Here is a 26,457-nt window from a genome sequence, read left to right as displayed (position 1 = left end):
CAAATACTGTCAGTGTTCTGTGTCTGATTGTGCATGTGTGACATCACAAACCACATCATTATTATGTAAGGAGTCAAAAATCATTGTCTTATCTGTAGGGTCAATTGACCATCTATATGCACATAATGAGCATTAAAACACTAGTCACAGGTTTGTCTGTTACATACTACAGCTGTTCAGAATTTACTTTGCAGTTTTGCTTAAATATAGTGCACAGGTAGTGGTGGTGGTAGTTAGTGTTTAACGTCCCGTCGACAACGAGATCATTAGAGACGGAGCACAAGCTCGGGTTAGGAAAGGATTGGGAAGGAAATCGGCCGTGCCCTTTCAAAGGAACCATCCAGGCATTTGCCTGAAACGATTTAGGGAAATCACGGAAAACCTAAATCAGGATGGCCGGAGACGGGATTGAACCGTCGTCCTCCGGAATGCGAGTCCAGTGTGCTAACAACTGCGCCACCTCGCTCGGTTATAGTGCACAAGCACAGACATCATGCTATGCTACACATCAACCTGTTACCATAATCTTTATTATGAATTCACATTCGTTTGCCTAACCAACACACAAACAAATTGAGTTCCTTCAACCTAATCTGGAGCTTGGCATACACTACAGATCAGACTGTCACCACAATCTAGGTTTTAGGGGCGACAGCACGGCGTGGTGTCCATCAATTAGAAGGTAAACATGTGTGCATCAATCAGAATTAGGGCAAAAGTTATGCATTTGATCTCCCTTGCATATTTTTTTTTTTAGTTTCTGTATATAATATGCATCACAATACTAAGAGAATATGGGATTTCTAAATTTACCTTGCAGTTTTTGTTTTTACTGCAAAACAAACATTAAATGGGGAAAACGTGTTAAATATGGCGCGAATATAAACATTAGGCTATGCTAACAATCAGTCTGCTACCTCAATATTTATCTGACATTCACATGCGACTCACAGCATACTCCTAATCTAATTATTACTTTCCAACATAATCTGGATATCGGAATAGGATAAAGAGTAATCTGTCCTAAAGCCAACATTCCAGGGAAGGAGGAGGGTCCAATAACACACTCCATCGTAGAAGTAGTCATAGTAACAAATGTAAGCAATCCCAGTGGCTGAATGGAATTGGGTTTCAAGGCAGGAAATAAGCATTAAATTTGAGCAAAGGAATTTTGCATGTCATCAGTTTTGATGGCAACAAACGAAATGATACGGACAATATCTGTTTAAGTTGTAAGGAATGAACGTATAGTACTTAAATATTCACTCACAGTTTCACTTCCACATCGGAGAAGTTAATGTCTATGTCACTTTTCACAAATCCACCGCATCCCAGTATTTCGTCTCCAGAGGCGCGTATCACCAATGCTAGCATGACACTGCACAGAATTCTAAACTGCATTTTTCGGCTTGTTCTTGTTGCCGAAGACGCGAATTCAGTGCCGAAAACTGTTCACAAATATTTCTTTCTTACAAACTATGCTTCGATTATGCTACACGCAACAATACACTTCTGGCTATTTTTGTATTAACATTGTTCTTCACAGCACACAGTTTTTACACCATCCCCATACCACTCTTCGGCCGCTCCACGTTCTCGACTCTCGTGTTTATCAAAGAACAGCACTTCATCAAGATACTCCTATTACTTGGAGAACAGCTGATGTTTCCAAATAAACAGCTGTGGCTGTGGGAGTGCAGTTGTGCCAATAGGATTGTTTTTGAACGACGTACACAAATCTATTTGCTGACGTCGCTGAAGGATATCAATATGTTTGACATACACAATCTGTATACCACTGTAGGCTTATAAAACTAAAGTGAAGAAGACTTAGCGTTAGCCATGGATTTAATTTTTGACATTGGACGAAATGGGTCCCGCTAGCCGAGAATGATTACCAATGTTGGCTAGTTTAGACGAAATTAGTCGGGGGGTGGCATGGTGTTGTGGAATATTAGTCAATTTTTGTGATGTGCTGTAATTGTTTTTTGTTGGATTTCGTTACTTTATAACAATGGTTTAGTGTTATGTAAGTTACAAATCCCCCAAAATGCATTTCTCTATCCCTGATACGGAAGAATTCACCGACGATGGGAATTCGACGTATATGGTAGTGCATATTTGTCAAAAATGCTTGTATCATTAAATTGTTTGGCGTTGCCTAATCTTCATGCACAAGTCTAGGAGTTAGTAGCGCGAGACAAACGCCTATAATTGAAGTTTGTTATTCCGATGTAAATTATTTGTGTATTGTTTTTGTGCCATTTTTCAGGGGTACAACATACACGTGAACGGAGTGTTTCATTGTTCAGTGCGATATCGCCAGTTGCACAACCTTCATGAGCAACTGAAAAAGGAATTTGGGGTGAATAATTTACCAACATTTCCACCAAAAAAGCTTCTACCATTATCATCCAGCCAGCTGGAAGAACGGCGAGCTTTATTAGAAAAATACATTCAAGCAAGTAAGATATACTATTATCTATAAGTGATGGCTTTACAACGTTTGATTTGCACATTTCATCTTCACAGCACAGAACTGATCACATAGTTATGGCCACCAGAAAACTGTTATGCAACAAACCACTGTATACTGCTAGGAATCCACAAAGCAGTCTTATATCAATTCAAACGAGATGTGCCTCAAAATAGAAAGCTGACTTCCCTTATTTGTACCACCTCTTGCCACACTCCTTCAAGAGAGTATCTGAAAATGCTTTGACGGTGGTATAGGCTTTTGTTTGCAGCTGTAACACAATGCATATGAACTATTTTAGCAACAAACTCACTCATGTATCAGAAATATAATCTGAGTTCTTCAGTGCTTTGCCTCAGATGCTACTAGTGGGTATGTTATTACTGTTTCTCTTCTGTTTGATTAAGAAGTCATCCCACCATCCGCTTTAAACTGCAGCATTATGTGAAATCTTTACATCATAGTAGCTTTGCATTCTGCATGAGATACTTTGCAGGATGCACCTATTTATGAAACATCCATATTGATTTGAGCTGTGTAAAATTTATAACTGTGTGAAATTAAATGACAAATCCAGTAGCTAAGTTGTACAGATCACACTGTTTAAAAATATCATCATTTGGAATGAGAAATGGATGATAAAAGATATTTGCCACCTGCTACTCAATGTTTCTTTCATATGACAAGTAGTAGTCTTTCACACATGTCAAAATTCCACTCAGAAGTTTTTCATTTATTAAATACATCATTTATTATATCACTGATATATAATGTATTAGATTCTAATATATAAACCTACAGTATCAACAATGTTAAGAATAGATGTGGCCTTACTGGTGTTATTTATTTATTTATGAGTCCCATAGATCCTTGACATGAGTGTGTCATCAAGATGCAGAATTTTCAAAAACTACAAACTAGAATGATTGCAGGAGAAAGTGGTTCACAAAGGGAAATTCCAGTAAACTTCTGAATAGGGAGTACTGTAACATCGTACTGACAGTTTATGTAATAAAACAAAAACAGTATGGAAAGTGATAAAAAAGAGAGAGAGGCAAGAGAGGATGCATACAGCATCGAAGTGCATCCATCAAACAGCAGCATTGTAGCTGAAGGTGAAATAATTACTTCAACAACCTTTTTTTGACTGTAGTGAATCTAATTGGTTGTAAAATGATTATAGTTGAAGCCATAAACCTTTTACAAAAATCGGTGCTAGACAAAATTAGCCAGATGTATGTGAGACTGAGAAGGTGATAAGCAAAATGAAAAATAAATATGCCACTGATGTGGACAATATATAAATCAAAGTACTTAAGCACTGCTGGAAATTTATGTTTAAAGTTCTCTATCTCATATTTAATGAGTCTCTAAATCAAGGTCTCTTCCTAGTAGACTCAAATATGTAATTGCCAAACTACTGTTCAAAAAAGATGATAAAGCTGTATTTTCCAACTACTAGGCCTAACCATTTTAATTGCTAACAAGTCTTTCTAAAATTGTAGAGAAGCTGATGTGCATGAGCATAATGGATCACTTGAATAAACACAATACTCTAAATAAAAGTCAGTTTGGATTCCAAAAGAGTATTTAAACTGAGCAGGTCATTTTTTTTCTTTTTTTCATTTTCTAAACAATTCTTTGAAATGATAAACAATAAAATGTAACCAGTTTGGAACTTCTGTGATCTGTCTAAAGCATTCAGGTGTGTAGATCACAAACTTCTACTTAAGAAGGCTGATCACTGTGGCTTAAATGATGATAATAATTCTACTTAAGAAGGCTGATCGCTGTGGCTTAAATGATAAAGTAGGGATGCAGGCTCAGGTATATTTAAAAGACAGAAGCCAGAAGGTGGTGTTGAATAATTCTGCAGTGGCACCTGCCTGTTCCAAATGGGGCACCTTGAAAATGGGAATGCTGCTGGACTCAGTTCTTGTTCCATTACGTTTCTTAATCTTTATCAGTGTACTGCCATAGTGTATGAACCAAAAAGCACACTTCACCTTATATGCAGATGACACAACCATTATGATTGACAAAGCACCCAACTGCAGTCTAGAGAGCACTGTGATGTCTATATTCAAAGAAACTGTAGACTGGTTCACTTTAAATGGTCTTTCCCTCGATATTAACAAGTCTCACTTTATACAGTTGCACACAAAAAAAGGTAGATGTGAAATAAAATGGGTGACAAAGTAATATTTAGAGTGGAGTCTTCCAAATTCCTGGGGTTGCATATTGACAACAACCTAAAAGGATCAGTTCGATCTGTGTAAAAAACTGAATGCGGCAGCATTTGCTTTCACCCATTTGCATCTGTTTGTGATGTGGAAACAATCAAAGATGATTGTCTTCCATATTTCCATTCACTGGTGAAACCATTCACAAGTAAATAAAGTTCTTATTGAGCAGAAGAGGGTCATCAGAATTATGAGTAGAGTTCACCCTAGATGCTTTTGAAGAAATTTGTTGAAACAGCTGGAGATCCTCACCTTGACATGGCAATACATTTTTTCATTTAACCCTGTGGTGCATGAATTTCACTGCAGTGGACAACTTTTAATGGTCAATTCTCTGGCAGTTTCAATGTGTTGCGAGGCAGCAAATTCATGCAGGACACAACACCAGTAGGGAGTGCCCACTGCAGCCTCAGGACTGATTGAAAGTGCCAAAGAAGCAACCATTAACAGCTGTCCACTGTAGTGGACACTATGCACCACAGGGTTAAGTTCTTTGTCAACAATAATTGTACAATTTGCAAAATAAACTGTGCATACCAGAACCATGATACAAAGAGTAAACATGATCTTCACAAAGATATGAAAAACTGTCAGTGTGGTGCAGGAAGCAGTACATTATTCAAGCATAAAAGTGTACAATAAACTTGCAGCTTATGTCAAAGCAGCCACTGGGGATCTGATTAAGTTCAGAAAACAGCTAATACTTTATCTTTCGGAGAACGCTTTTTATCCCTTGAAGGAATTTTTTTACTTTGTGTAATACTTTTGAACTGGGAAATTTTAAGCATTACATTGTGAAATTTTTACAGGGTGTTCGGAAATTTCAGTTACAAAATTTTCAGATGTTTGACTTATCCATTTGTGCATGAGGAACAGAATTAGATGTGTGACAGTACAATTATTAGGTAACAGTTTGAAAGGAAACATAATGCAACATCCATTTATCATTTAAGCATGTTTGTTTGCATTGACACTTAAACATTACATTATGTACGTACAGTGTACTGGGTTCTTTTTTGTTTTGGAATAATGTAAACACACTACATTTAAGTGTTAATACAAATATGCTTAAGTGACAAATTGATGTTTCATTGTTTCCTTTCAAGCTCTTACCTAATAATTGTAGTGCTTCATGCCTAATTCAGTGTCTCAAGCAGAAGTGGACAAGTGCCATCTAGCTCTTGTTCCATGATTAAGTGTAATCTACTTGTGAAACACTTACTGTTGTTTTCCCTCATATGCACAGCAGAGCAGTAGATGTACTAGCTTGATACAGTAAGTATGTCTAGTTTTTTAAATAGTTCTTTGCATTGAGCCTGACTACTACTTTTAATTATTATGCTCGCAACCATTTTATGTAGTTTTAATATTTTGTCCATGTTTTCTTCCTTTGATCCCCAGAAAAGAATCTCATAGCCAAGACCTGAGTGTACATAGAAGTAGTATGTCGTCAGCAGGCATTGGTTGATACACACTGATTTATTTCTTTTGCATATAGTCATCAAATGCAAAATGATCCATAGAACATGAAACTAACTAACTGATGACTTTTGCAAACAAAATACTGTGCATAAGGGTAATACGTATTATATTTGTGTACTCATCATATTTATTTACAAAGGTTTGTACATAATGTATGGTAATTAAAATAAATGTATACTTATTTACATGATGATGGAAACCTAAGAACATAACATGCTGGTGACAATCTGTTTGCCAGAATCTTCCACTTTAACTGACAACCAATATCCATCCCTATAAACTTTTGTGTTTATGCATGTTCTATAGTATTATCATATATGGTTAATGTGTCAGAGTTGTTTTACCTCTTAATGCTGAACAGCATGCAGTTCATTTTTTATGTTTAGTTAATTTATTTGTCCATAGACTATTCAATACAATAGTATCAAGCATGTCAGATACATTACAGAAATAACACATTCTTATATAAAACATTAACAGAGTAGCATGGGTTTAGGTGAGGATAGGTCAGGAAGTAGGCCATGGCCTAATGAAAGGAACCATATGAGCATTCACCTTAAGAACTTGGGGAACCACGGAAAATCCAAGTCAGAATTACCAGAGGGAGAGTAAACCCTATGCCTCCCAAATGTGAGTGAAGTGCATTAAGACTGACATAGCCATCTCATTTGGTATGTGATCGGAAGGGAAATCAAAACTGTTCATTTATTACATATTGCTCAATTGTAAACATCCTTGAGGGTTTCATTTTCTTTTTCTATTAGGAGTTCTGTTGTTTTAGCAGTGACTGTGATGTTGCTGTGGCCACTAAAGAGAACTTTTCCTCCCATGTTTTATACTATGTGAAAAGTCATCGACATATATTAAGAACACAAATGCACCCAATATACTATACTTGCGTTTCCTGTCTGATAGTTGTTTTACTAAAAATTTGTCATCAACAGAAGTGTGAACTCTCTCTACCTTTTGCATCTTATTACCAGGTAAGGCTGACACCACTTATTTGCTGTTGTTCTTGCCCTAGTGAGAACATATCTAGGTCACACTATAGGCGGTTGCACTACTTTCTTTCTTGTCTTCTTGGCTGGGGCTACTTGTGTAGTAGGCTCTGCTTCACTGTCAAGCGGAGGTGGCTTGGAAACATTATACAACATTAACCTGTCAAAATGAACAATCACTGTCCATTCTGCTAACTGAACTTCTGCATTTACCGGCGAAGTAAGCCACATGATGGGGTATGGACCTTCATACATAGGAGTAAACTTCATCCTTCCCTTCTTAACTACTGGATTGCGCAACATCAGTATATCTCCTACCTTGTACTCGGGCATTATTGCTTTCTCATTACTCCTTTTTAACTGCTGAGCCATAGCTTTTGCATTGTTTCCTCTTACTTTCTTCCAAGTAGCTTTTAAACATCGTGCCAAACCCTTCACGTCTGTGGATGTAATCCCTGGGGGCAGTTTGTCAATTTCAAAAGGTGAATTCATGGGTCCGCAATATACTGCCTCCTAGTGGGGAGTATCCAGTGGCCTCATGGACACGGCTATTATATGCTGATGTGACGTATTGGACGTACATGTCCCAATCAGAATGATTTTTATTAACATAATAAGAAGGCATACGTGTAACTGTGCGGTGGACTCACTCTAAGCATCCATTAGCCTTACGATGAAATGGGGTCATTCTCCACTTTTTAATTTGCAATAGTTGACAAACTTCTGTAAATAATGCTGACATAAAGTTCATGCGTTGGTCTGTAAGTACAGCTTCAGGACTTCCATATGGTAACACCAAGTGGATGACAAATGCTCAAGCTACAGTTTCTGCTGACATACCTCTGGCATTCAACATCTCTTTGCTACACTTCCCTCAAATCTTCAATAGAAATATCATTGGCAACAATTACTCTAAACTTCCAGTTTAACGCATTGGTGTTTTGATGCAACTTGCCCGGTTTATGTTTCACCTCATAATCAAATTCGCTCACTTTTAAAGCCCAATGAGTTAATCTGCTGCTGGGATCCTTCAAGCTTAGCATCCACCGTAATCCGGCGTGATCCGTAATGACAGTAAACTTCGTCCAGTACAAATAACATTGAAAGTAGGGTACGCGAAACATGAGCGCTAAAAGTTCATTTTCAGTCGGTAATTCAACTCCGCTTTGTTAAGCTGTCGATGCGCATAACCAATTGGTCGCTCTTCTCCATTGATTTCTTGTGACAAAATGGCTCCTACAGCATAATCTGAGGCATCTACCAACAGAATAAATGATTTTTCAAAATCTGGGTAGGCTAATACAGGGACTCTAGTCAAAACATGTTGAATTTGTTGCATCACTTCATCATGTTCCCTGGTCCAGGGGAAACTAACTCCTTTCTTCAATAGTTTAGTCAGGGGCTTAGCAATGGTAGCATAATTGTTCACCAAACGTCTATAATAATTTGAAAGGCCTAAGAATTACTGCAATTCTTTAGTACTTGTTGATGTTGGAAAGTCCTTTACTGCTGTGGTCAAACGGGGATCCACTTTGATATTTTCCTCACTTATTATATGTCCTAAATATTGTACCTGCGATTGGGCAAAGGCACACTTCTCCAGTTTCACACTCAGGTGGGCTCCTTTCAACTTTTCCAATACATCCCTCAGTCTCTCTGCATGTTCCTTTATGGTCTTAGAAAAAATGATAATGTCTAAATATTCTAAACATGTCATGGATTTTAGTCTGTGCAACAACTTGTCTGCAAATCTCTGGAAAGTGGCGGGTACATTCCTTGAACCAAATGGCATTCTTACAAATTCATATAGTCCTGTAGGTACAACGAAAGCAGTTTTATGGTGATCCTGGGGTGCAACAGGGATCTGGTGATATCCAGAGTGCAAATCAAGTGTGGTGAAAAACTTACAGCTGACTAGTCGGTCCCAGGTTTCACCAATACACGGTAGGGCATATGTGTCCAGAGTAGTTACTCAGTTCACCGCCCTCATATTAACACAAAGTCGATAGACTTTCTTACCATTTACTGAATTCTTCGGGACAACAACCACGGGAGACACCCACGAGCTTGAGGAAGGCTGAATAATTACTGCTGCTGAATCGTATCTTCGACTACTGATTACCAATGATATATGGTAAACAGTATGGCTTTTGCGCAATCGGCCAAGCATCATTGGTTGGAATTTTGTGCTGAACCAAATCCGTAGCTAGTAGAAACTGCCTCTCTTCAAACAACCAAGAATTGCTGCGGCGACTTACGTTGAAGTTGAGTTGGCGTGCCGGCCGAAGTGGCCGTGCAGTTAAAGGCGCTGCAGTCTGGAACCGCAAGACCGCTACGGTCGCAGGTTCGAATCCTGCCTCGGGCATGGATGTTTGTGATGTCCTTAGGTTAGTTAGGTTTAACTAGTTCTAAGTTCTAGGGGACTAATGACCTCAGCAGTTGAGTCCCATAGTGCTCAGAGCCATTTTTTTTGAGTTGGCGTGATGTGCTGGCGGCAGCAACAGCGTGGTGAAGTGGCAGATGGCAGGATCGTCAGTGGCTGTCATAGATGCAGGCTGGCTGCTACCGGACCCGCAGGCGGCGGTGGATGTGTTGGTGGCTGATGACGGTGGCTTGCCCGGCACTCGGCTGCATGCCCCTCACACAGCGGTGGACAGCGCGACCACATCTGTCTCGCATCGCTGGTTTACCAGACTCAAGCAGCTGCGGCACTGCAGTGCACACCCTGTGTATTTCTACTGACACAGCCACGTCCCGTGCGGTGCAAATGTGGCATCCGGCTGGCACATTCTATACGCGCAAAATGCTCGGCGCTAAAATCATAATGAAGTGGAAGTGCCCCACCACGGCGTACTGCTCATTGTCCATAGAAAACTGCTAATGATTTTATGACATGGGGCTACCGCCAAGATACCCTTGCTGGAAGAATTTAAATTAGTGACAAAGTCACTATGGGAACGAATCATGATTCTGACACCAGTTTGTGCAGGAACAGCTCTGTTAGGAGCGGCTAAGGCGGTGGGTGAATGTGCTAGAAGAAATTGTTCTGACACCTTTTTTTGAAATGAGGCCATTTATTGGCAGAAAAACCAGCAGATGCGAATTCAAATGGGCAACATGAATCAGGCCTGGGGAGGCAAGGGTGAGCTAAGACGTAGTGGTGGGTGAAACATAGTTTGCAGCAAACTTAGGCGAAGTTAAAGAAAAGTGGTGGCTGCCATTCAGACAAGTCTGAATGGTGTGGCAGCTACAGAAACAAAGTCCTCAGCGCCACACCACCAGGAAGAGAAGATGATGTTCACAGCCACAGGGCATGCAGCAGAGAGATCATTTTTGGCTAACGGGCAGCAGGGTACCTCCAGCACATCCACACAATTTCCTTCGCCCAGGAGCCGAGAAAACTGCAGGGGCAGCATGGAAAGTTTCAAAGCGTGGCTTGGTCAGCTTTGCCTAAGCGGCGTTACCTTGTCAGCATATGAGGGAGGCGCGTGATCGAAATTGCCCACCTCGGTGCTGACTTGCTGCTGCCAGACCACGGGATGAGAAAATTACTATGGACAGCTGAAGCTACTGGCTAAGGCTTGACCGTGACAAGAGAATGAAATAAACCTTTAGAAATAAAATAACGATAGAATCCCCTACTATCTGGCTCAACCTTACACATTGCTTGTTCATTCTTTTTCTCATGGTCACTTTTCCTGTAGCAGTGCCCTCCCAGAAATCTGAATGGGAGACCAATTTGGGATCTTTTGGCAATGGAGAGATCATTGTAACACTTTTTCAATCATAGGCCACATGTTCTGAGGATACACACTTTAATGCAGTGGTTTCCATTGCCTTCTCCATTCTCATGTCATTGATCGTTGGTGAGTTTTTGCTTTTAGGATTCGTTTCTCATCCCAAGGGCAAGAGGGTGTCCCCAGACTCGGTCCACTTCTCTTCCCTTCTTGATGAGGCAATTGACAGAATGTTGGTGACAGCTTAAACTGGAAATCTTTGGCTGCCATTTCTGATGATTTTTATTCAAAATTTAAACAGTAACTGGGATAAAATCATGGAACTAGGAGATTTTGGATACCAGCCAAAGCTGCTACCCCTAGACACAGCAGCTGGCCTACCATATTTATGGATAGCTTTATGGGTAACAAATATGGGTGGATTGCTCACTAATCAATTGTGTAGAGAACATGACTGTTCAATGTCTGCTATCGTTTAGACTGAATGTGTTATCCATGACGCAAATAATGAGTTCATGTTGATCTCAGGCTCTTAGATTTAGAAGCACTCAAGCTTTAGCTTAGGCTACTGTGACTGTAGTGCTGCCAATGTTTTGCACTGTTCACATGACTCTTTGGGTTACTTTTCAGATCACCTATCACCTACCACCAGGTTCAATTGTGACTGTTGGATGGGGGGGGGGGGGGGGGAATTTGCACCTCACTGTCTGATGTTCAGCTAATTAAACACCAACCAAGCTGCTTTTACTGCTTTTTAGTTGGAGATAGTGCAGTACCTTAGGAAAATTGGAAAGTTAGTGGCACTGAAAGATGAGTTAAATAACATTAAATACGATATAGAAGAGTAATCATAAGTGTGATAAAAATGGATTCCAAGTAGTATTAAAATCCAAACTTATATTTTACTAACAGAAAAGAAAAAGTGTGAGGGAAATTCAGGTGTAAACAAGAGAGAGAAAAAAATACAGATATTGGAGGAAACTCAAGCAAAATAGAAAGATTTTTTTAAAAATAAACAAAGTATATTCCATGGAGATGTTTGAAGTCCACGCTTAGAGTTTAATTCAGTCATCCCCAACATTTTGTTTAAGAATCATGAAAGTGGTGTATATGGAAGAAACCTGGAGACAATGGAAGTTTTCTGGTTGGTTGCATGAAGCTAAGACAGAGATTTTGGAGTCAAATCTTAAACAGCAAGACATTTCCAGGGCAGATTTTGTTTCTGACCGCAATTTATTGGTGATGAACTGTAGACTAAAACTGAAGCTTTTACAAAAAAAAAAAAAGTAGGAAATTAAGGAGATGTGATGTGGATAAGTTGAAAAAATGGCGGTTGAAGATAGTTTCAAAGGGAGCAGTAGGCAACACTTGACTGGAACAGGAAAAATAAATAGAAAAGAAGACAAATGGTTGGCTTTCAGAGATGAAATAGTGAAGGCAGCAGAGGATAAAACATATTAAAATACAAGGCTTAGTAGAAATCAGTGGATTTCACAGGAGATGTTGAATTTAATTGATGGTAGGAGAAAATATAAAAATGCAGCAGATAAAGCACATGAAAGAGAAGACATTCGTCTAAGAAATAAGAATGACAGAAGTGCAAAATGCCTAAGCAGGAACGGCTAAAGGACAAATGTAAGTGTACAGAAGAATTTATATCTAAGTAGATACCACTTGCATGAAAATTAAAGAGGCCTTTGGAGAAAGGAGAAGAAGCTGTGAATATCAAGGTCTGAGACAGAAATCAGTATTAAATAAAGAAGGGAAATCTGGAAGGTGAACGGAATATATAGAGAGGCTGTACAAAGAAAATTAACTTGAAGGCAATATTACATATAAGGAAGAGGAAGTAGTTGGAAATGAAATGGAAGATATAACACTACAAAAAGAATTTGACAGAGCACTGAGAGACCTAAGCCAAAAGAAGGGCCCTGGAGTAGATGACATTTCTTCAGAACTGCTGATATTCTTCAAAGAGTGAGCCATGAGATGACTATTCCACCTGGTGTCCAAGGTATATGAGACAGAAGTACCCTCAAAACTGAGGAAGACTGTAATAATTACAATTCCAAAGAAGCAGGTGTTCACAGGTGTGAATATTATTGAACTATCAGGTTAATATGTTACGGTTGCAAACCACTGACGTGAAGAATTTACAGAAGACTGGAAAAACCGGTTGAAGCTGACCTTGGGGATGATTGGCATGAGTTCTAGAGAAATGTTGGAACATCTGAGGCAGTACTGACCCTACAACTTAGGAGATAGATTAAGAAAAAGGCAAGCCTAAGTTTATAGCTTTTATAGACTTAAAGAAAGTTTTTATGACAGTTATAAGAGTTGAAGGGCATGAACAGGAAGCAGTAATTGAGAAAGGAGTAAGACAGAATTGTAACCTATCCTCTATGTTGTTCTACATGCACACTGAGCAAGTAGCAAAGGAAGTTGAGGAAAAATTTGGAGAAGGAATGAAAGTTCAGGAAGAAGAAATAAAAACTTTGAGGTTTACTGATGGCATTGTTAATTCTGTCAGAGACAGCAGAAGACTCAGAAGTGCAGTTGAATGGAATGGATAGTGTCTTGAAAGGAGGACATAAGACGAACATGATCAAACATGTAAACAAAGGTAAAGTAATGCAGTCAAATTAAATCAGGTTGAGTCTAAGGGAATTAGAGTAGAAAATGAGACATTAAAAATAGTAGATTAGTTTGGCTATTTCGGCAGTAAAAAACCTTATTATGGCCAAAGTAGAGATGACATAGAACGTAGGCTGGTAATGGCAAGAAAAGCGTTTCGGAAGAAGAGAAATTTGTTAACATCGAATATAAATTTAAATATTAAGAAGTCTTCTTGAAGGCATTTATCTGGAATGTAGTCTTATACAGAAGAGAAACATGGATGACACGAAGTTCAGACTAGAAGAGAATGATGAGTACTAACTAGGCGGTACTGAATAGCATTGGAGAGAAAAGAAGCTTGTGGCATAACTTGACTAAAAGAAGGAATCGATTGTTAGAACATATTCTGAGACAGCAGAATCGTCAGTTGGGTATTAGAGGGAAATGTTTGGGATGGGGAGGTGGTTTAAAAATTGCAGAGGGAGACCAAGAAATGGGTAAAATAAGCAGCCTCAAATGGATGTTGGTTGCAGTAGTTATCCCAAGAAGAAGAGGCTTTCCGAGGATAGAGTAGCATGCAGAGCTGCATCAAAAAGTTTTTGGGCTGAAGACCACTACTTAACTACATGCATAAATGTGTTCATATTCTGATGGGGAAGGTGATTTCTACAAAGATGTACATAGTTTGATAAATAAACCTAGAACAAAAACTAAATACAAAACTAGAAATTGTCATGAAGGAAATTAAAAATGTGGATTATGAGCCTGTTTTATAAGAACAGGGAGGTTTACTGGGTTACTTAAGCAAAAAACTCTTAAAAAATTAAAATTAGTACAGAATAGGTTCTTACGCAAACAGCAAATGATATTACTGGTACGAAGAATTATGTAGGTAAATTGCACACAATTTGTACCCTCCACTAGATCCTACATCTACATCTACATACATACTCCGCAATCCACTATATGGTGTGTGGTGGAGGGTACCTCGTACCACAACTAGCATCTTATCTCCCTGTTCCACTCCCAAACAGAATGAGGGAAAAATGACTGCCTATATGCCTCTGTATGAGTGCTAATCTCTCTTATCTTATCTTTGCGGTCTTTCCGTGAAATATAATTTGGCAGCTGTAAAATTACACTGCAATCATCATTAGAGACTTTAGCCATCAACAATTAATTGGGAAAATTAATCTTGTTAGTGGTGGGCATTCTGTGAAACATTGCTAAATGCCTTCTCTGAAAATTATCAAGAAGTTTGGAATCCCACTCATGACAGAAATATATTGGATCTAATGGCAAGAAATGGACCTGACCTCTTTGAGAGACAACCAGGTGGGAGTGAGGAGGAGGCTGGAGTGGTAGGGAGGGGAGGGATAGCAGGATAAGGCTGGGGATGGGAAAGCGCTGCTGGGAGCGTACAGGGATGAGATTGAATTTAGGGCAGCTAGGTGCAGTTGAGAGGTTAGACAGAGGTCATGGGAGAGAGAGAGAGGAGGGGGGGGGGGGAGGAGGGGGCTTAGCGTATAAGGAGAGAAGTAAAAAGACTGGGTGTGTTGGTGGAGTTGAGGGCTGTGTAGTGCTGATGGAAACAGGGAAGGGGGCTAGATGGGTAGGGACAGTGACTAACGAAGTTTGTGGCCACGAGGGTTATGGAAACTTACGATATATTGCACAGGGAGAGTTCCCGTCTGTGCAGTTCAGAAAAGCTGGTGTTGGTGGGAAGGATCGAGATAGCAGAGGCTGTGAAGCATTCATTGAAAGGAAGACTATTGTGATGGGCGGCATGCTCAGCAAGAGAGTTGTCCAGTTGTTTCTTGCCCACAGTTTTTCAGTAGCCATTCATGCGGACAGGCAACTTGTTGATTGTCTTGCCCATGCAGAATGCAACCCAGTGGTTGCAGCTTAGCTAGTAGATCACATGACTGGTTTCAAAAGTAGCCCTGCCTTTGATTGGATAGGTGATATTTGTGACCAGGCTGGAGTAGGAAGTGGTGGAAGGGTGTGGGACAGGTCTTGAATCTAGATTAGTTACAGGGACATAAGCCATGAGACAAGGGTTTGGGAGAGGGGTTGTGTAGGGATGGACGAGGATATTGTGTATGTTCCGTGGGTGGAGGAATACCAGTATGAGAGGTGGGAAGGAAAGTGGGTAGGACATTTCTCATTTCAGGGCATGACAAGAGGTAGTTAAAACCCTGAGAGAGAATGTAATTCAGTCACTCCAGTCCTGGATGGTACTGAGTCATGAGGGTAATGCTTCTCTGTGCCGAATGGTGGGCATTTGGGAGGTGTTGGGTGATTGAGAAGATAAGGTATGGGAGATCAGTTTTTGTACAAGGTTGGGAGGGTAATACGACCTGCAAAGACCTCCTCCACTTCAGCAGCTGCCACCCATTACATACCAAGAAAACCCTTCCATACAGCCTAGCCACCCACAGCCACCGCATCTGTTTCGAAATATCCCGAGGCTATCACTAAGGCCATTACAGATCGTAATTACCCTCCCAACCTTGCACAAAAACAGATCTCCCATGACTTATATTTCCTGTTACCCAACACTGCCCAGAAGTCCCACCATCCAGCCAGAGAGGAGCATTTCCCTCGTGACTCAGTACCAGTCAGTACTGGAGCAACTGAATTACATTCTCTGCCAGGGTTTCAACTACCTCTCATCATGCCCTGAAATGAGGAATGTCTACCTACTGTCCACCCCTCCCACAGTGGTATTCCACCGCCCATCGAACCTACACAATATCCTCTTTCATCCCTACACAACCCCTGCTCCCAACCCCTTGCCTCATGGCTCATATCCCTGTAATAGACCTACATTCAAGACCTGTCCCACATCCTCCCACCACCATACCTACTCCAGTCCGGTCACAGACATCATCTAGCCCATCAAAGGCAGGGCTACTAGTGAAACCAGTTGTATGCTCTACAAGCTAAGTTGCAATCACTGTGCTGCATTCTATGTGGGCATGACAACCAACAAGTTGTCTGTCTGATGAATGGCTACTGACAAACAAGAAACGACTGGACCACCTTGTCACTGAGCACATCACCCAGCATGATGTCCTTCATTTCAATGACTGCTTCACAGCCTCTGCTATCTGGAGCCTTCCCACCAACACCAACTTTTCTGAGTTGCACACATGGGAACTCTCCTTGCAGTATATCTTATGTTCCCATAACCCTCCTGGCTTCAACCTTCTTTACTCATTATCCTTGCCCATCTAGCCCCTTCCCTGTTTCCATCCAGCACTAACCAGCCCTCTATTCCACCAACGCACCCAGTCTTTACTTTTCTCCTTTTCTGCTAACGCCACCCGCTTTTCCCCCAACCTCTGTCTCACCTCCCAACTGCACCTATCTACTCTACTCTTCACTTCATCCCTGCATGCTCCCAGCAGCACTTACCATCCCCCACCCCTACCCTGCTATCCCTTACCCTCCCCACCCCAGCCTCCTCCTTACCCCCACCTGGTTGCTTCTCTCATGCACTGCTGCTTGCAGTCTGGCTCTAGTTGCCAAAGACTGTGGTCGAGTGTATGTGTGTGTGTGTGTGTGTGTTTATTTTTGACAATGGCCTTGTTGGCAGAAAGCTAACTTTCACACAGTCTTTTTGTTGCACCTTTCTGCGATTCAGCATCTCTGCTATATGGTGGTTAGCTAGTATCCTTTTCCACTGTTTGAGATCTTTGAGAATGTCTGCATTGTGACTGGCATTGGTGACCATTACACGGTTGTGGTAACAATGATTACCAAAGTACAGAGCACAACTAAAACAAGCAGAAAGATATATATTTCTGGTAAACTAGATAAAAAATCAGTAGTGTCATATCCCAACGAGGAACTTGAAACTTTCAGCACAGTGCTGGAGCATGTATGGTAACTATGGCTCAGGGTTAAAAGAATAATTGACCCCGCACTAGCCAGACATGTAGCCAGTAGAACAGTTTATAATGGGAGGGACCCTCCATAGTAGAAATTTCTAAAGAAACTGAGATTACTGCATAATAGATGTGAAACAAAGCATTGAGCTGTAGATAGACAGGTGCTAAATGAAACGTGTTTGACTGTCAAGAAAATGCACGAAGCCTTCAGTGACTGCCATAGCAGAATATTGTCAAATGATTTTTAACAAAACACAAATAAATTCTGTTAGTGGCACCAAAGTTAGTGTCCAGTCCCTAGTGAATGAGACAGAAACTGAAATTGAGGATAGCAAAGCAAAAGTTGAGATGCTTAACTCCTTTTTCAAATGTTCATTTTCAAAGGAAAACCCATGAGAGTTTCCCCAGTTTGATCCTTGTTCCACTGAAAAGATGAGCAAAATAAGTATTAGTGTCAATGTTATTGAACAGATGAAATAACTGAAACTGAACAAAGGTCCAGGACCCAACGGAATCCCTATCAGATTCTATACTGAATTTAACTGCTATCTATCATAGATCTTGCAGACAATAACAACAGTTACCTTAGGCTTTTTACACATGATGTAATTATCTAGTACTGTCTGAAAGAAACTGCGTAGATATTCAGTAAGGTCTTTATAAGATTTCAAAGTGGTGTAAAGATTGGAAACTTGCGTTAAATGTTCAATAACATAAAATTGTGCACTTCAGAAAATGAAAAAAATATAGTGTCCTATAACTATAACATCAATGAGTCACTGTTAAAATCGACCAACTGATACAAATAGCTGTGTGTAACATTTTGTAGGGATATGAAATGGAATGATCATGTAGACTCAACTATGGGTAAAGCAGGTGGTAGACTTCGGATTTATTGGTGGAATACTGAGGAAATGCAATCAGTCTAGGAAGGAGATTGGTTACAAATAACTCATGCGACCGGTTCTAGAATATTGCTCAAATATGTGGGACCTGCACCAAATAGGATTAACAGGGGATATTGAATGCACACAGGGAAGGGCAGTACAAGTGATCACAGGTTTGTTTGATCCATGGGAGAGTGTCACTGAGATACTGAAGAAACTGCACTGGCAGACTCTTGAAGATAGACGGAAACTATCCTGAGAAAGTCAACAAACAAAGTTTCAAGAACAGGCTTTAAATGATGACTCTAGGAATGTGTATCACTCACACAGGGATCATGGGGATAATATTAGAATAATTAAAGCACACACAGAGGCATTCAAACAACTATCCTTCCCACACTCTGTATGTGAATGGAATGGGAAGAAACCCTAATAACTGGTACAATGGGACAGACCCTCGCCATGCACTTCGCATTGGTTTACAGAGTGTAGGTGTAGAAAAGCCAGCTGTTTGTATTGTGTCATTTAAAGTTTGTGTGAGCTGATCCATTGATCCATGAATTGGAAAATGGCATGTTCTGGTAGAGACTTCTCAAAATCCAAACTTGGATTAAGTATCTTATTTTGGGATAGGTGAGATATTGTTCTTATGTACTTAATCACATACTTAATCTTTTGTAGTACCTTAAGATGGGAGTAAGTAGTGAGAATGGTGAGAAATTGTTAGTATCTGTATTACTGCCTTTCTTGTATAAGGGTCTGACAATAGCTAATTCCTGTCTGCTGGGAAATACAAGTGTGTTCAAAAAGTTTCAGGAATTTTATAATTTTGTGAGTTGTATTAGTCCAATTTGTGTGCTATTTTGTTGTTGCATTGGTCAAAATGCCTGAAACATATCTGCACACTGGTAGCCATATTGGATGTTTAGTCTGTCATCAGTTGTCAAGAGGGTTACGTGAGTTTGCTTACAAGTGGCAATTATTGATTTGTTCTAAAAATGAATCAGAGGATTTTACTGTAATGATGGAATAAAATGTAACAAAGTGTTATAAACGTTGAATATTGCTTTTGATGAGTCTTCTATGAGTAAAACAAGGGTTTACGAGTGGTTTAAGTGTTTTCTAGATGGCTGAGAAGATGAAGATGATGAGCGTTCTGCACTCCCCAACATATCAACAACCGAAGAAAATGTGGAAAAAGTGAAAGAAATGATTATGAGCGCTCACCAGATCACAAACACTGAAGTTGCTAATGATGTTTGCATATCATTTGGTTCATGCCATAAATTTTTTCAGAAATTTTGGTTACGAAATGTGTGACAGCGCATTTGTGCCAAAGGCACCTGTTCACAATTCATTGCTTATTCATGAATTTTTGGTGGAAACCAACACTAATCATGCCCCAGCCTTGATATTTCCGTTTCCAAAAATAAAGAGAACCTTGAAAGGCCAAGCATATATGTGATTAAAGTCCATTACTGAAAGAGTCACACGCTATTCCAAACATCAAGTTCCAGAAACATTTTGGGGGTTGGAAGAAGTGTTGGCATAATGGAGACTACTTTGAAAAGGTAGCATTAATGTAAATGAATAAATAAAATTTAAAAAAAAAATGTAAACTCCCAATGCATTTTGAACACACCTCGAATACCATGTGATAGTGATGTACTGTGTGTGTGATTGTGTGTGAAGAATAGGATTTCAGTACTTTACTTGAAATTTTATCATCCTTATGAAAGTTCTTGCTTTTGATGAAATTAATTACATTCTCAATTTTTTGTGTCAGAACATTATGTGATAAGAGTGTGTGTAAGTGGCATTGACATTGATTCTTCCATACATTCTACTGCTTTATCCCTTCAACTGTCCACGCCAATTTTCTTAGCCAGTCCTCTTCACTGTGATAAGCATTGTCAAGTGGGTCTTCAGTCTCCTTGAACCTCCCATTGTCCATTGTGCCTCTGGATTGCAGTAGGGCTTCATAAGGAGGACATGGACGATGTCTGTGCGGTTTTGTCTTTTTGATGATGAGTCATAATCCTCAGCTTCATATATGATGTCTACCAACAAGGAAGGACATGATACAGCCCAAAGTAGTGCTTAAGTTTCTTGTCCAATAGTTCTACTTTCCACACAGGCGTAAAAGCCTGTACCAAGTATACTAGTCTGTATCTCACCAACCAGTACTTGGCGATGTAGTGCTCTTGGTCTTTTTCCTTGGCGCCGAGGGTCCATTTGTGAGCCAGAGACCTTTCTTCTTTGGTCCTGGTGATGAGATGTTTCATACAATCATCCTGAGTATGGTCTGGTCAAAACAGGAACAGTGTATCCGTTGTTGTTTCAGCCTTGTGACAGTGAAGCAGAAAAAACAGTGTGAAGCCTGTAGTTTCATGGTTAGCTGTGTTGTATGCAAATGTTTTAATAGGCAGTATTGTAGCCCTGTCTCTTATGTCGACATCAGCATACTTTGAGAGCATATCTGCCAATATTTTACTGTAATGTTGTGTGAGGTCATTCTTCTGTGAATGGTAGGTAACTGTCACCCTGTGGGTGATGGGATAATGTGAAATTATCTTTGATGTTACTCTCAACTGAAAAACTTTTCCATGGTCAGATCATCACATAGGTTACTCTGTGCTTCAAAAATATGTCTTCTGCAAGGAACCTTGCAATTTCTGGAGGTTTGGCTTTGGTGTTTGCATAAAAGATGAGGTATTCAGTGCAGATTTTTGTCCATCGATATTTGTTTATTGACTCTGGGAACTTCCCCGTGAGATGAATGCCAATTAAGTAGAATGGCACTGTTGCAGGTGGGTTTGGTACCAGATACCCAGGAAGTAACTGTAGCACATGCTTCTGTTGTTGTCATTCCTTACAGTGGCTCACGTAGTGTCTAACAGTTGGTGGAGATGTGGCCAGTGATAACTGCATCTGATTCTGTCTAGAGTCTTCATACTTGCTAGATGATCAGATGTTGGAGCATCATGGGAATACTTCAGAATAGCTGGCTGTAAATGAGCTGCAGTGACAAGCAGCCATGTCCACCCCACTGCATTATAGTTCCTATAACACAATGTTCTATTTATTAATTGGAATTCTTCTGTAGTCACTTCCTCCTCCTTCAGGGCTTCTGTGGTTTTCAGCAGTGATGATTCTTCACTCTGTTCAGCAGCAAAGACATTTAATGTGGCCTTTTCAGTAGTTGCAGGGGCAACAGTCTGGATGATTGATTGATCTGGCCTTTAAACATCAATCAAAACAGCCTTGCTGTGCTGGTACTGCAAACGGCTGAAAGCAAGGGGAAAGTACAGCTGTAATTTTTCCCGAGGGCATGATGTTGTCCACTTGGATAAAATATTTCAGAGGTAAAATAGTCCCCTATTTTGGTCTCCGGGTGGGGACTATGCAGGAGGATTTCATTATCAGGAGAAAGGAAACTGACGCTGTGTGTATCAGAGTGTGGAATGTCAGATCCATTAGTTGGGCAGGTAGGTTAGAAAATTTAAACAGGGAAATGGATAGGGTAAAGTTGGATGTAGTGGGAACTAGTAAAGTTCAGTGGTAGGAGGAACAGGACTTCTGGTCATGTGAATACAGTGTTATAAATACAAAATCATGTAGGGGTAATGCAGGAGTTGGTTTAATAATGAATAAGAAAATAGGAATGCGAGTAAGCTACTACGAACAGCACAGTGACCACATTATTGTCTATTTTAGACAGAAAGCCCACACCCACCACAATAGTACAAGTTTATATGCTGACTAGCTGGATTGAGGACATATATGATCAGATAAAAGAAATTATTTGGATAGTTAAGGGAGACAAAAATCTATTAGTCATGGAGACTGGAATTCAATAGTAGGAAAAGGAAGAAAGGAAAAATAGTGGGAGAACATGGACATGGGGAAAGAAACAAAAGAAGAAACTGCCTGGTAGAATTTTGCACAGAGCATAATGTAATCATCCCTAAAATTTGATTTAAAAATCATGAAAGAAGAATTTGTATGTGGAAGAGACCTGGAGACACCAGCAGGTTTCGGCTTGATTATATAATCTTAAGAGAGAGATTTCAGAACCAGATTTTAAATCATAAGAAACTTCCAGGGGCAGATATGGACACTGACTGCAATTTATTCGCAATGAATTGTAGATTAAAACTGAAGAGATTAAAAAAAGGTAGGAAATTAAGAAGATGGGACCCAGGCAAACTGAAAGAATCAGAGGTTGTTGAGAGTTTGAGGGGGTATGATTTGCAAGAATGGGGGAAAAGAATACAGTAGAAGATGAGTGGGTAGCTTTGAGGTATGAAATAGTGAAGGCAACAGAGAATCAAGTTGCCAAAAAGATGAGGGCTTGTAGAAACCCTTGGGTGACACGAGAGTTTCTGAATTTAATTGATGAAAGGAGAAAATATAAAAATGCAGTAAAAGAAGCAGATGAAAGGGAATACAAAGTCTAAAAAATGATTTAAGTGTCAGGAAGTCTTTCCTGAAATTTTTTGTGTGGGATGTAGCCCTGTAGGAAACGGAAACATGAATTATGAACAATTTAGACTATAATAGAAGGGAAGCTTGTGAATGGGGTGCTACAGAAGAATGCTCAAGATTAGATGAGTAGATCACGTAATGAAGGAGGCGGTACTGAATAGAATTGGGGAAACAAGAAGTTAGTGGCACAACTTGACCAAAAGGAGGGATTGGTTTATAGGATAGGTTCTGAGACATCAAAATGTCACCAGTTTAGTATTGGAGGGAAGTGTGAATTGAGGGGGGGTGGGGGGGGGGATCGTAGAGGGAGACCGGGAGATTAACACAGTAAGCAGATTCAGAAGGATGTAGGTTGCAGTAATTATTCGGAGATGAAGAGGCTCGCATGGGATGGAGTAGTGTGGAGAGCTGCATCAGACCAGTCTTTGGACTGAAGACCACAACATGAATCAGCGGTAGTACATGCACATTCTGAGAAAACTTCTCACATCATGAATGGCCAAGGAATCGTAAACTTGGTGGCTGCTTGTGGATGCACTCCATTGCCATTCACTAAATACTTCAAGGTTTTTATTTCTTGGGTGGCAGAGGGGCACTTTTTCAAATTCAGTAAGAGGCCTGCAGATAAACAACTTCAACATGGTTGTCATGTGGCTTAGATATTCTTCAGTTGTCTTCAGACAAAATGACTGTGTCACTCAGGTAGCAAACACACATCAACAATTTAAGATGTTGAAGCAGGTAGTCCATCGTAAGTTCAAAGGTGGTTAAAGAGTTACACAGTGTAAATGGCGTAACTAGAAATTCATAGAGGTCATCAGGAGCTATGAAGGCACTTCTTTCCCACTCACCCTTATTGACCTCATTGTGTCGGCAGCCTGTTTGTGTGTCCATAGTTGAGATATATTTTGCTCTTTTCTAGCAGTCTAAGAGGTGAGCAATATGTGGCAATGGATTGTAGACAGATTTCACTGTTGTTTTTTCAGTTGTCATATTCAATACAGAAACACCACGTGCCATCCTTCTTTTTCATAAGACCAAGGACATACTGAGGATTCAGTGATTTTATCTTGGGTCATCTTATCCACTTCCTCTCAGATTATCCATTGTGCAGCTGTTGACATTCTATATGAACACTGACTAATAGGTTTATGATCCCGAGTATTGTTACGTTCTTTTACGGGCCACTTGGTCTGCATTTTCTGCGCTCTGGATTAGAAAGCATCAAAAAACTGACTCATAATGGCTATCATTCGATGACATTGCTGCTTGGACAGACCAGATCCTATTGGCAGTATCATAGCTTCCTCCCCTGCGGTGTCTGTAGTGATAGCAGAGCACAGTTCTTCATCGATAACACTAAGCTGCCCTTCTTGGACTGGTTAATCTGTCCCTGTGCATACACTTTTAGGGATGAGTGGTGGCTGCTCATGACAGTTAGTGATCTAAAGCTCTCCTTGACTGCCTGCAATGCTTATGATCCTTGTTGGCATGTAAATTTCTTTTGTGAGGCTGAGTAGCTTTATACAATTGACAAAAACTTCATAGTTTATCTGAGCATTTCGATTGATGATTAAAATTCTTTTCATTGATGATAGGGGGATAACAAAGTCTTCAGTGGCAAACAACCACCCAGAGCAATATTTATTATGCATCATTGTTGGAACAGCTTCATCAGTCTGGAGCTCTGATCTTCCACAGTCTATGACTGCTTTTGATTCTTGCAAGAATTCCCATCCAAAAATAACACAACTACTACATTCTGTTTAAACAACTAATTTATTATTCTCGCAATACAAGTTCCTTTCAGCTGGATGTTTGTCCATTTGTGACCTTCAGCACAATCAATTTTTTATCCTGAAACATTTAGCTGGCGATGATAAACATTCAACATTATGGAAAAAGAAGACCCTGAGTTGACTAGTACCCAGACAGGTTGGTGGTTGATGTTGGCACCAGTGAGATTTCCTGTCATGTTGGTAACTGTTGTTCATGGAAGATTTTCATCTGTGGCAGTCTCAACTTGATACATTGTTGCATCTCTTAGTTTCACTGAATTCAGCAGGTAGGCAAGCAGCTGGTACCTCTAGACAGTGATGGGGAATTGCTAAGGCATGCTCTATGGATGATGGGGATTGCCCTTGTCCAGGGCAAAGGATTAACTTCATCCCTCAGGTTGACAATAATCATCTGCAGCTTACTGGCATGAATAGGACTGTACTGATGGTTAATGTCTTGCAGTGCAATAGTTATTGAACACTCGTCCTTTCTCTGTAGTAGCATACAATATATCCACAGTAGAAACAGACCAATGTGATGTCCTCCATCCTCCAAATGTCTTTTCTTCTGAGAGTTGTTATATTTGGTGGAGGTGATGATTGAACCTTAATTGGTTGGATGCTGGATTGTTGTTTGACAATGGTGCCATATGTTTGAGTCGGTAAAGTCCATTCTTCATAGCGCATTCTACTGTTGGTGGAGATTGGTGGCAAAGGTCACTACACCTCTTCTTTAATATACTCTGTCATCACATTCATTGTCACAGTTTCTTGTGTAACAGGTTCAACAGTTCTGGCTGTCATAAAATTCCGTCTCTCTTCTCTTATGACCTGGCGTATGAGAGAGGTGAGGTGAACGTGGTCTTCCACAACTGCCATGAAGGACCACATTCAGGAGTCCGTCGTACCTGTTTCATCTGCTTCTTTTTCTGTTGCATTTTCTCAAAGTGCTGGAACCACTTCATGAATTCTTCCGCTTTCATGGCATCCTTTACCATAATAGTTTGGTACATGTCTTCTGTGACTCCTTTCGTTACATATGAGATTTTGTCCTTTCATATTTGGATTCACACTGTTGTAAAAGACCAAAACTTTCTGTATGTAAGACTGTCTTTCCACCATGATGACAGGCCTTGTTTTCCAATTGGTCTTCTGCTTAGAGACCTAGCTGTTGATTGTCATCAAATGTTGTCGTCAGTTCGGCCTGGACTTTGTCCCAGTAAATGACCTCTTCGTTGTTCTCTAAGCATTACTCTGTTGCCCTCAGGAGCTCAGTATTTGTTTGATGGGTATGGGGTTGGTGAATCCGAGGGTTCCTGAGCTGGGAACTGGTAAGCACTGCCAGTCCCATGTCACCATAAATGCTCTGGGCATGGTTCAGCAACCACCATGTGGTGCAGTGGTGGAACATTGTGTGTCATGGGGAACACAGATCTTGGCTTCACCATTCAGGTCACGTAGATGATAAAAACCTGAAAAAAGAAAAAAACCCTTAATCTTAAGGTATGCTGCACATCAATGAGATGCATGGTTGTTGATGTGGAACAGTCGGTATGCTGCACATCAATGAGATGCATGGTTGTTGATGTGGAACAGTCGTTAGTAGGCAACTTGTGGGGAACCTACCACACCTCAGTTGTGTAAGGCCTACCTAGGTACGTGGGGCTGTATCTAGATGGACTTGTACACTATGAGATCAAAAGTATTCGGACACTCCCAAAAACATAGGTTTTTTTGTATTAGGCACATTGTGCTGCCACCTACTGCCAGGTACTCCAGATCAGTGACCTCAGTAGCCATTAGACATCTTGAGACAGCAGAATGGGGTGCTCTGTGGAACTCACAGACTTCGAACA

At 40.3% G+C, this 26,457-nt stretch overlaps 2 protein-coding genes across 2 annotated transcripts in view; one reads left to right on the top strand and one right to left on the bottom strand.

The window, feature by feature from the left end:
- LOC126263492 (nodal modulator 3) overlaps positions 1 to 1,621 on the bottom strand; it is a 172,565-nt gene extending 170,944 nt beyond the window's left edge. The window contains exon 1 of the mRNA XM_049960588.1: positions 1,271 to 1,621. Coding sequence (XP_049816545.1) covers positions 1,271 to 1,401 — 131 coding nt within the window. The 5' untranslated portion in view covers positions 1,402 to 1,621. The remainder of the gene's footprint in view (positions 1 to 1,270) is intronic.
- Positions 1,622 to 1,683: 62 nt separating this feature from the next.
- The window catches only part of LOC126263503 (sorting nexin-17), a 92,232-nt gene continuing 67,458 nt past the window's right edge, over positions 1,684 to 26,457 (top strand). The window contains exons 1-2 of the mRNA XM_049960599.1: positions 1,684 to 2,110; positions 2,273 to 2,465. Of these exons, the coding sequence (XP_049816556.1) occupies positions 2,051 to 2,110; positions 2,273 to 2,465 (253 nt within the window). The 5' untranslated portion in view covers positions 1,684 to 2,050. The remainder of the gene's footprint in view (positions 2,111 to 2,272; positions 2,466 to 26,457) is intronic.

This window comes from Schistocerca nitens, chromosome 1 (assembly GCF_023898315.1).
Source record: "Schistocerca nitens isolate TAMUIC-IGC-003100 chromosome 1, iqSchNite1.1, whole genome shotgun sequence".
Taxonomy (NCBI): domain Eukaryota; kingdom Metazoa; phylum Arthropoda; class Insecta; order Orthoptera; family Acrididae; genus Schistocerca; species Schistocerca nitens.
This window is presented reverse-complemented; position numbering and strand designations above follow the sequence as displayed.